General features: G+C 31.9%; 1 protein-coding gene and 2 non-coding genes across 3 annotated transcripts; all 3 read right to left on the bottom strand.

The window, feature by feature from the left end:
• Window positions 1–496: 496 nt before the first annotated feature.
• On the bottom strand, window positions 497–578 carry TRNAS-GCU (transfer RNA serine (anticodon GCU)). The gene has a single exon. It is a non-coding gene; the product is annotated as a tRNA-Ser (tRNA).
• A 5,941-nt stretch (window positions 579–6,519) lies between these two features.
• Window positions 6,520–7,752, bottom strand: LOC141651131 (F-box protein At4g09920-like). Its single transcript, XM_074458853.1, has one exon. The coding sequence runs from the start codon at window positions 7,750–7,752 to the stop codon at window positions 6,520–6,522; it is 1,233 nt and encodes a 410-aa protein (XP_074314954.1).
• A 4,091-nt stretch (window positions 7,753–11,843) lies between these two features.
• On the bottom strand, window positions 11,844–11,925 carry TRNAS-GCU (transfer RNA serine (anticodon GCU)). Its single transcript has one exon. It is a non-coding gene; the product is annotated as a tRNA-Ser (tRNA).
• Window positions 11,926–12,160: the final 235 nt, after the last annotated feature.

The raw sequence follows: 12,160 nt of genomic DNA, 5'->3' as shown, positions 1-12,160 counted from the left end.
TTGCTCTGACCATGACCACCTCAAAAGTGAAGTACTTAAATTGAACTAACTTTATATAAAATAATAGCAAAAAATTAAAATAAACCGAATTGAACAGAATTCAAATGAAAATAAATAAATAAATTGAACCGACTAAAATTATACAAATCATCTCTCAATGCATTACAAATAAACAAACAAATAAAAAAACCAAGTGAGTGTGGTGTGGTTTTAATTGTGTTGATTTTGCTTCACTCTTTTTCTGTTACAATGATTGCATTCATCCTTTCATAATGGTTGTTCATTGTTTGTCTTGTTCAAATTTGATGTACTCCTTAAAGATTAATTTATGTCTTGACTCTTGAACTTAATTACTTGATGCTTTGATTGAAACCGGGATAGCAGAATGGTGGTGACTATAGCTAATGCAAGTGCTTGTTTCCAAGCTCGTCTTGCCATCTAAATGATTTTGCAATTCCATTCACAAATGTTACAGAGTACGGAAAAAAAAAGAAAACGTCGCCTGAGAGATTCGAACTCTCGCGGGGAAACCCCATGTACTTAGCAGGCACACGCCTTAACCACTCGGCCAAAGCGACTTTGTTGTACCAGTTTGCGAATTGCTAGTTCTTGTACATTATAAGGTACATGACTTTGTTACAGGTAACCGCTTTATTTTTCTCGCACTAGTTTAAACTTCGTGATTCCGTGAATATAAGTACATTGCTGAAGAAATGGACCAAAAAGAAAAAAAATAAAAATCAGTTTTTTTCTACAAATCTCGTATTCATTTGAACTATTAGTCTAGTATACCGATATTAGAAGTTATTTAATCAATTTATTTGTAGTTCTAATTTCTAAACCTTTGTTTGAAAGAAGACACTAGTCTTAAACCCGTGCAAATTGCACGGGTATGCTCTTTAAGAAATTGTTACTATAAAAAAAATTCAAGATGAAATTGTATATTAATACTGTATTAATTAATTATCTCCTTTTGAATTTAATTATCTTTAGAAATAAAATTTTAAAGTAAAGCAGTAATATCACCCTACTTTTGTTTAACAATTTTGATCTCTAAATGTAATAATTGAGTTATAAAGAGTCATGTTTAATTAAGATCTTAGATAAGGATTATAATTTCATTTTGCAATTAGCATAAATGACATGTTAGGGTTAATTAGCTCAGTACTTGTAATTAGCATAAATGATACGTTAGGGTAAATTAGCTGAGTACTTGTTGTAATATGATATGTTCTTTTGTTAGCTAAATTTGAACTTCTACTCTAACTTGTTACTCGGGTGCTTAAAAAAGCCCGACTTTGTATAAAATGAAACAAAATTATTTGGATGAAATTAACATAAAATTATTGAAATTGCACAGGTTTGATAAGTTTGAATAGTTGCAGGCTTCTTCAAATTGTTAGACCTCTTTTCATTATTGAAACCAATGTACAAAACAAAATGGAAATTTTGACCCGTGCTTATTTAAAATGAGAATTTTGGTCCATATTTTAGTATAAATTTTTAAATTAGTGAAACGGGCTAAAATGAAATTTTGACCCTTGCACGTTTAAATTGATATAAATCAAACTGTAAAATATTCTCACCCATGAAATTATCATATAAATATATGATAACAAAAACTAAACGATAATGTTACATCATAAATCTCATTAAAATAAAATAAAAAGTTGCATGAATAATCATCATATTCACACTATTTGAACAAAAAGTAAAAATAATTGACAAATTACTATCTCGAACTTTCATTTGTATTTGCAATGTAATAGGCCATTAAAGACGATATGCAATCACAAGTGAATGTGATGGAAATTAGTTTGAGTGACGTGTTTAAACGTCCATAAACGTTGCTATGATTAACAAAAAAAAACCATGCCCAAAATGTTGCTATTGGTCCATAAAATATTTTTTTTCATAAACGCATAAATAGAAGTAGGCTAAGTAAATAAATATAAATACGATATTAATATTGAATATGATTCATTTTAAAAAAAATATATACATTCTTAGTTTTTCGCCTAAGAAAATGGTATAAGTAAAAGGCGGCAAACATAGTTTGTTTTTAATAAAATATTCTAACTTAATATGACCTGTGACCCGTATAACCCAATTCGTATTTTATTTAACCGTATTTTAACCCGACCCTTTTAACAGGTCTAATGGGACATGATTGCTAAATAGTTAATCTTGTGTTGTTGTAGAAGATAAATGTTGCGATGGATTATTGTATCTGCACAATCATAGCTCACAAATTCTTGTTTAGGAGTATCTGTCTTGGGCTTAAGAGTTAAGACGGATTAAATAATAATATAAGTCAAAAGGAAAATGCATCAAGAAAAGTAAAAAAGTTGTTTTACATGCTCAATTGGATGTTACTTATTCGTTTTAATGTTAAGACAAAGTAGAGCTATTCATGGGTCGTTTCGTCCATTAAACCCGACTCATCCCGCCCGCTAAATAAGCGGGTACGGCAAGGCATTTTAAGAAAAATATAAAGGCCCAGCCCATTAACCCGTTCCAAACCCATTAACTCGCTTGTCCGTGGGCCAAAAATCAAACATGAATCCGCCTATATCCGATCCAAGCCCGTATTTAAACACCTCTAAAACAAAGATACAATATACCAAATTGATAAAAAGTTGTACATTGGAAGGACAGATTAAAACAAAGATACATTATATATTAAATGAACTACGACACACTCGGCCAACTTAAGACCTTCAGCCCAAACTATTGACCTCATAATCTCGTATATTCCATGTTCACTTTAACCCTAATTATATACCCACCTTCGCCTCATCCACCTCCATGTATATCTTCCTCAATCTCCCTGACTTTATCCATTCATATTCTCCTCCTCCTTCCACCTCCCTTAACTTCAGCCGTCGCATCTTTTATTTATCCCCTTCTTTTTCATTCCAGTTTAACCCTAATTCCATTTATCACCATAAAACTTTGTTCTGAAGCGATTTCGTGTGGAAAATCGTTTACTTTCACTGTTGAAAACTTGAAGTTTGTACATTTACTCACTACATGAAGATTTAAGTCTGCCTATTTTTTTTCTTTTCTTCTTCTTTTTAAAGAAAATTAAGTTTGAAAATAATATAGGTTTCAAATTCAAATGTCGGTTGTTATATGATTATTCAATCAATTATATAAATTTTATTATTTATGATTCTTCAATCAATTATATTAAATTTGTAAATTTTATTATTTCCAATTCTTCAATCAATTTGTATATTAATTAAATTTCTAAATATGTGTTTTATAATTTATTTATTTTGGTACGCAAATTTGTGTTTTATAATGAGCTAGGCAATTTCTTTTATGTGCAGCAAATTAAATCCATGATAGAACGTGGGTTCCATAAATTGAGCAAAAAAAATTGATCTTTGAAAAGTTGACTTTCAACCACAGAGCGACGTCTCAGCTCTGTGGTTGTTCCTTTAATAAATAAGATAGCATTCTCGCTTGAGGTATGATAACCGTGTATAAGTAATGTCGATAAACTGGAATTACATATACATGCCTAGCTGCTTGTTAAGACTAGTTTATAGATTGTCTCGAATGACTTTAGGTCTTTGGATGACGAATATGATGGAATAAATTAAACTATTTCACCAAAGTATTTACATTTGTTATGTTATGATATTATGTACTGTACTACCAGTCAGCCAACGTAATTTTCATCACGGGTCATCCAGGAACAATAATTTCATTGTGTTTTGAACATATGGGCAACATTGTGTACATCCAATTCATCCTTACTTAGCCATTGCATGCCTGAACTTTACGACACTGTAATTTTTGTGGATCTTGTAAAATCTATGAAAATAAAACTTTCTTGGAAGAAAATAAATTATTTTTTCTTACCAACTTAGGAATAGTATCATCTTGATACACAAAATCATAATTTTTTTTGTATCACGATCACATCCATCCTGATATTATTGCATTATGAGACTGCTTCATATAAAACTCGACATGACAAATAATTAACTATGAGTATTTTATTACGAATAACATATATTAACTAATTAGGGAAATATTGTTGAGAATATATCATGATAAATTAGAGTTGAAACTCATATTTACCATAATTAGTGAAATAATCTTGAAAATATTTCCTTACTTAGCTTATTATCATGTACCCTAAGGGCACAGTTAGAAAAACCCTTTTATATAATCATTCGATTCGATGTACTATAATTCTATAAATATATTGATTTATATCTCGAAAATATTACTCCGTACTATCTTAGAGAGTCCTCTCATCTTCATTCATTTTCATTGCCTTTCAAAATGCACGCCAAAGCGGCCATTCTAGTGTTATTCCTCTGGACCGTCTCATTGCAAAATCCACAGTTAGCACACGGGAACGAAGCTCTAATAGCACGGTTATGTCAAGCAACATCATATCCCACAGAATGCTCAGCCTGCGTGAACACCGTCAGTGGCAAAGACGTCTCAACAGACATCGCTGTTGTGAAAAGCGTAATGACATGCGGTGCTCGCGCAATAAGCATGCTTTACTCCGACGAGTACAACATTGCACAAAGTACAACAAACCAACCGTTAAAGGATGCACTCAATATCTGTCTCGATAATGTCGAATCCTCTCAATCACTTATTAATGTTGTCGCGGATAGAGTTAATAACAGAGATTTTAATGGTGCTAAAGGATACATTGCTCAGATTCTGACTATTGTTGGTGTCTGTAACGATGCTGCTAAGTCTAAGGCCGTTCAGTTGCCTGTTGCTGTCGTTAATGATTTGGGTATTGTTAATAGGGATTGGGACGGAATTGTTTTGAAAATGTTAAATGTTCTTCGTTAAATTTGTTAGAAATGCGAGATATTTATAAATTATGTTACACATTTTTCGAATTGAGTTTATATTGTCTCCGATTTAACATTTTAAAACATATTATTTCGTCGGACATAACTTATAGAATTGTTTTGGCGTTTTAAGGCTATTTGACAAAGTAGTTGGTTTTTTGGAGATTATTTCAAACTAATTCGAGCCAATAAGTCCGCGCCAACATTTTTAAAAATTTCGCGCAGATATATTACTTCCTTGACTAATGAGAAACCAGCCAGGGACCGATGTTTGAGCTTAAATAGCAATTCATGGATTATACAACCAGTTGTATATGTTGTACGATGTAGAATATGAGCTTTATGTTAAATAATACTCCGTATGAGTTTATTTATTAGAAAGTATTGAACTTATCTATTTACACATTAAAAACCAGAAAAAAAACATATAAGCTCGGATTCTTATACGTTGATTGTACAATGCTTATGGTACAACTGAATGTATAATCCTATTTATGCTTAAATAAGGCGTTTCACATTAGAATAACAGATTTTCTAACACGTGCCCTAATAACATACGGAGTACATAAAAATTAAAGAGCATAATTAAGTAAAGAATCAGAAAATTCATTTACTTGATATAAATTAGTTGATCGATAGTACTTACCAATTTCTCATGATATATTCTTCTAAATGTTTCTTGACAAGGGATCGGACACACGTTATAAAAACTGTTTTAATAATTGCGTACGTAGCTAATATCCATACTTTGTAAAACCTTATCCTTGAGGCTTGAGCTTCTCAGTCTATACTTTGTAAAAAAATAATATAATAATAACTATAGTAAATGCATTAATATAAAAATAATAATAATGATATCAATAAGAACAATAATAGTAATGTTGAAATAAACTAATATGAATCGAATCAATCGATCTCAATCGAATCGAATCAATCAATCGATTTGAATGGAGTCAATCGAATCGAATGGAGTCGAATCAATCGAACTTATTAGAACTGAAATTAAATCCAAAAGAACAGGGCCTAATTCGAGCCAATAAGTCCGCGTCAACATTTTTAAAAATTTTGCGCAGATATATATACGGAGTATATTGCTTCCTCGACTAATGAGAAACCAGCCAGGGACCGATGTTTGAGCTTAAATAGCAATTCCTGGGTTATACAACCAGTTGTATATGTTGTACGGTGTAGAATACGAGCTTTGTGATAAAGTATCCGAGCTTTATGTTAAATAATACTCCGTATGAGCTTATTTATTACTGTCGAAAGTATTGAACTTATCTATTTACACATTAAAAACATGATCTTTGAATTAGCTCAGAAAAAAAACATATAAGCTCGGATTCTTATACTTGATTGTACAATGCTTATGGTACAACTGAATGTATAATCCTATTTATGCTTAAATAGGGCGTTTCACATTAGAATAACAGATTTTCTAACGCGTGCCCTAATAACATACATAGTACATAAAAATTAAAGAGCATTATTAAGTAAAGAATCAGAAAATTTGTTTTCTTGATATAAATTAGTTGATCGATACTTACCAATTTGTCATGATATATTCTTCTAAATGTTTCTTGACAAGGGATCGGACACACGTTATAAAAACTGTTTTAATAATTGCGTACGTAGCTAATATCCATACTTTGTAAAACCTTATCCTTGAGGCTTGAGCTTCTCAGTCTAGCTTATATCCTCCTAAGAAATCGATTTGACAACGTGAAGTATCCTCAGCACACTTGAGTAAAGTTTTGCAAAATTCGCTCAATGAATCATCGCTAGGACGAGTACCATATCCACGGATGACAAGCTTCTTCAAAACCGGAGCACTCCTTAACAACCATGTCACGAAATTCAACGTTTGTCTGTTTATTCGAAGAATTGTCATATCCAACGTCAAGTGCTTTACATGTTCAATTGGCACTAATAATATAGCCTTTGTATCCCAAACTATCTTGCATAGGACCGAAAAATGTAACAGAAGAACCTCTATTTTCGGACAATGCAATATTTGTTGTTTTAATGTCGCGTTAAATATTAAAGAGGAATTCACTGAAAATAAAGCAAGATATGTCAAATTAGGGAAGATAATCTTGGTAGGACTATTGAAGAGCTTCGTCGCTAAACCACCTCCGAGTGTAAGTGACTTGAGATTGGAAATCGAATTGAAAGTCCGCATTGATAAAAAGGAAGAATTATTAGCACTAAAGTATAGATGCTCCAATATTGGAGCATCAATGATAACGTCGATGTCCTCACGGACCGACAACATATCTAGAAATATATTCAATCGCTTCAAACTCTTACTTGATATTGACACGGAAAATATTTCGTCTTTTGGCTCAACAACAAGGGAAAAGCACAAGCGTGTAAGTGACGGGCAACTACTTAAAAGCCGTCCCAAAAGTCCGTATTTAACGTAACCAATACTAAGATCTTCAAGGTTTGGAAGAATAATGGGAAGTGAAACAAATCGATCATACTCGTTATTGATAAACAATGATGACAAGCGAAGTGATACCAACGAATGAATTTGAAAAACGCTAGGCGGGCAAACTCGGTCACCAAAGTGACAACGAGCAAGCGACTGAATCGCGATGTGTTTGATGCTACAAGCACGTAGTCGACGAGCCCATGAGTATAAGATAGGCCTTACACAAGGTTCATCATAGAGGGTATGGTCAAGATCAATACTAAAGTTTTCGATACAAGGGGTAGTGAATATGGTGAAGAGGTTATCAAGGATGCTCCAAAACTCGGAAATATTGTTAGTATCACGTTTATATAATTTGACATCGAAATTAGTTGTCGAAATTGTGATGGTGGAGCCTCGAGGAATAACGTCGAGGTGGGAGATGATCTTTGCGATAATGTCGTCGGGAAGGGAGCTCCATCTATTTTGTTGTAGCATTGTGTAAGAAATACGTACCTTAATGGCGGAATAGGGTTTTAATACAACACATTACTTTGCGTAGGTATTTTTTTCCAAGTTGAATGCCGTAGCTCGAACTTGAGAAGTGCGACGGCAAGGTAATTAGGGTTAGGGTTTTCTAATATGTCTTTAATAAGTATTTTAATCTTCTAATGTGAGACAAGGACATGCATAAGGTTAATATTCTCCAAGATTTTCAACACTAATTTAATATTTAAAATTTAGATGATAAAGCGAAAAAGTGGTGATTGACTCAATTTTTAATTGAAATGATTTGGTCCCATAACTTATATAATAAGTAAAATTAAGTATCTTTATCAAAGTCTCAAAAGAAATTTAATTTAATTTATCATATTAAAAAAGTGGTATTTGAGTAAGATTTGTGTACCATAAAGTGGTATTTAAGTCCATGACTCTATAATAAAAAAAATATATTTCAATTTTGGTGTAAGTATCAAATATCAATGTATCGAATTCTCGTTCTCAATTCTGTGGTTTTTTCCACGTATGTTGGTTACGTTAGAGAAGATTACAATATAATACATCGTAATCGGAATAATATCGGTATTATTGAATAAATTATTATGTTACTAATATTATAAGATATTGTGATTGTGTTTAGCTATAAATAGAGGTGACAATCGGGTCAGTCGGGTCGAGTTTGAGTCGGGTCACGTCCGTTCGGGTCATATCGGGTCAGCATACCCTTTCAGGTCGAGTCGGGTCGGGTTCGGGTCGTTATCGGGTCGGGTCATTTCGGGTCAAATGATGTATCGGGTCGGGTCGGGTTTGGGTCGGGTCATTATCGGGTCTGGTAACTTAATCGCATTACTATAATTTTTTACCATTAAATTTAGTTTTTAACCTATTATTTGGTTTAATTAATCAATTACTAAGTCAAACATATCAATCTAAACACAAAATCACTTTCATTTTGATCAAAAATAAGCTTAATAATTGTCGGGTCATCAATTTAATCGGGTCAAGATTTGTCGGGTCAATATCGGGTCGGGTCTGGGTCGGGTTCGGGTCACTGATAATCGGATCGTGTCGGGTTACGGGTCGTCATCGGGTCGGGTCGGGTCGGTTTCGGGTCACAATATTTTCGGGTTCGGGTCGGGTCAGACTTGCCAGCTCTAGCTATAAATACAGATCAATGTAATCGTTAGAAACACGAACTATTTGTCTTGCTTGAAAGCCCAACACAAAAAAGCAAAGGGGCCCAAAAACGATTACAAGATTTTGCTTCCCTCTTTCTTGTCTTAATCTGCTTGAACCCGTCTTCCTTCATTTTATTTTCTCTCGGGTTTGGTACCTACAAAAATGAAATGACGGAAGCAATACCAAAATCCTAACAAATAATATGAAATAACATTATTTTAAGCTAATCAACTTATGTGCTATATAAGAGTAAAATGGGTCGATATAGCTACCTCGAGTTATTAATCCGATCAAATAAGAGATAAAATATGGGTTAAAACCGTATAAAATAATGTGTTATCATTTGTTTATGTGGAGTTTGGTCGAGAAAGTATGGAATCTTATCTTTATTAATTCAGAAGACAATACTCAATCTAGGACGTGCCACCTCATTAATTCAGTTTTTTTTTTTTTTTGAAATTCATGTTATGATGGGACCCGTTAGTGTGCAAAAGAGTATATTTTTTCAGAATTCCGTCAATACAAATATCCTACAAATTCCTTCGTAGAGCAAATACTATGAAATAATACTATAAAATAATTTTATACATTCCGAATAAATGAAATTAATGACATATAAGCGGTATGAATTACAAATCGGAATTAATGAAAATAATAATATGAAATAATTTTATACATTCCGAATAATTTGATAAAACTATATTTATACATATGCAATAAATTTACTGACAACGAGTCCAAAGCGATAATAGCCCAAACTTTACACTTTGATTTTATTTGTATACGGATTATTAATTTTATGTTAACAATTCGAAATTTTATGATAAAGACGGCATCTTTGAATTTGTTAGTTAAAAATAAGAAATATTTAATTATCAAAACAAAATACGAAGTATTTTTAACGATCCATGTACTTTATTGTATATGGGCTTACTAGCACACACTAATTTCACCAATAAATCATATAAGCTTTGACATTCTGATGTTACACTAAGCTGTGTTAAAGTAGATTATTAAATTATATTTCTTTATTCGATCGGGTGTAAAGTTTTTTATGTATGCAAATTTTATTTATAATAGTATATTACGTTATTTCCTCTTAAACCATTGCATTTGAACACGTATTTGAAACAAGTGTAAACATTAATTATGTAGATCGATGATTCAGACCAACTAGATAATTACAATAGAAATGCAAAGAAAAAAAATCATCCAAAATCATTAATAGTTAATACCGGCCAAAATACATACCCGTGCAATTTTGCACGGGTTTAAAACTTCTATTGTTTAGGGAGTGGGGTGGAAAACCCTCTCTATTGTTGGTCAAAGTATCAATGTGGTAAGACGTCTCCGTAGCATTTAGAGTCGGTGCAAGAAGTCGTTTCCATAGTGCGGTTAATCTCAAACGTACAAAAATAAACCGACATTATGAACGACTTTTTTAAAGTAACTAAAATTAACGAAGCTTATAATCTCACTAAATAATGACCATAAGCCGACTAAAATTGGTAAAATAATCGGAAAAATCAGTTGGATAGCAAACTTATGAGCCAAACAAAGCAAAACCTGATCTAACCCGACATTTCAAAAAAATTCACATAAAATTGTTATTTTTTTTTATTTTTTTTTCAAAAAAGCATACCAAATTACATACGTATATAAAAGAATGGTTTTAGTATGTAACACATTAATTTTAGTTTATGATATGGTTTTAGTATGTATTGGTATAGCTATTGCTATATAATGATATTTTGGTGAGATGTTGTATTAGGGTTAGATTGCATCTTATGTGAAACTTATGAGGCTCTAATTGAAAGTTGTGGGGTTAATTCTATAATTGCACATAAATATGAAGGTCAATCACCACTTCCGGGTAATAAAGTATACGATGAGATAAAATAAGAGAACATCTTTCCTTATTTAGACATCCAAATGACAAACAAATCCTTGCCCACTTGTATATTTACAATATTTGCCATTACTTTTTCATTTTTTAATCCCTTTCATTACTCTTTCATTACTTTTGTTACTTTTTCATTACTTTTTCATTTTTTAATCCATTTTCTTAACTGTTGTGCAAAAAAGAAATGAGATAAAAATAGATAAACGAAAGGAGTAATATGTAAGGTAACTAAAGATGCAACAATTCTTATATAAAACTCTTTTACATTAAAAATCAACTCTTTTACCTAAAATGCATTAAAATAACTTCCACCAATCATCACTTTTCATAATAAAGGCCGTTTTACATAGACGTACTCGTAAAGATGGGTGTTAATAGGTTTTTCAGAATATTTTTTGAATCTTTTCATACTCAGCTTATTAAGGCACATGTTAAAAAACCGTTTGAAATATATAGTTAATGTTTTTCATTGCTAATAGTGGTATTTGAGTAGGATTTGTGTACCATAAGTCCTTTACTCTAATAAAAAAAAAATTTCATATTTTGGCGTATGGATCAATGTATCACACTCTCGTTCTGAATTCTTTGTGTTTTTTTCCACTTATGTTGGTTACGTGATGTTAGAGAAGATTACGATATAATATATCATAATCGAAATAATGTCGATATTATTGAATAAGTTATTATGTTACTAATATTAGAAGATATTATGATTATATTTAGCCTATAAATACGGATCAATGTCATCATTTGAAATACGAACTATTTGTTATGAAATCCCGACTACGAGTTGAGACGTTGGTGATTTTTTTTTTTCAAACTGAAAACCTCTTAAAAGACGGTTAATTTGAAAAAAAAAAGTTTATCGTATTCTCAACTTGTATCCAAGAGTTATTGACGGTCAAAGTTTGTTGCAAGAAAATAGTGGTCAATATATTTATTTGACGGTAACTACAACAAAATTTAAAACGTCTTGTAATTGTACATGTTGAAAAGAAAAAAAAGACGTCGCCTGAGAGATTCGAACTCTCGCGGGGAAACCCCATGTACTTAGCAGGCACACGCCTTAACCACTCGGCCAAAGCGACCTTTATATCTAAAAATGCGACTTTTGTTCTAATAAATTACAATCGCAAGAGCAATGTTTTCGCACTGGTTTACATTTATAGTCCGTAAATGTACATTGCTGGAGAAATGTACTAAAAAAAACAGTTTTCTTCTACAATTCTCGAATTCATTTGAACTATTAGTCGAGTATACAGATAGTATAAATTATCTGATCAATTTATTTGTAATTCTAATCATTTATTTGTTTGAGCGAAG

The sequence above is a fragment of the Silene latifolia genome, chromosome 4 (assembly GCF_048544455.1).
Source record: "Silene latifolia isolate original U9 population chromosome 4, ASM4854445v1, whole genome shotgun sequence".
In the NCBI taxonomy this organism is placed as follows: domain Eukaryota; kingdom Viridiplantae; phylum Streptophyta; class Magnoliopsida; order Caryophyllales; family Caryophyllaceae; genus Silene; species Silene latifolia.
This window is presented reverse-complemented; position numbering and strand designations above follow the sequence as displayed.

What these genes read in the sequence shown, in the direction of transcription:
- LOC141651131 (XM_074458853.1), bottom strand. Translation starts at nt 7,752, where the DNA reads ATGCTACAACAAAATAGATGGAGCTCCCTTCCCGACGACATTATCGCA.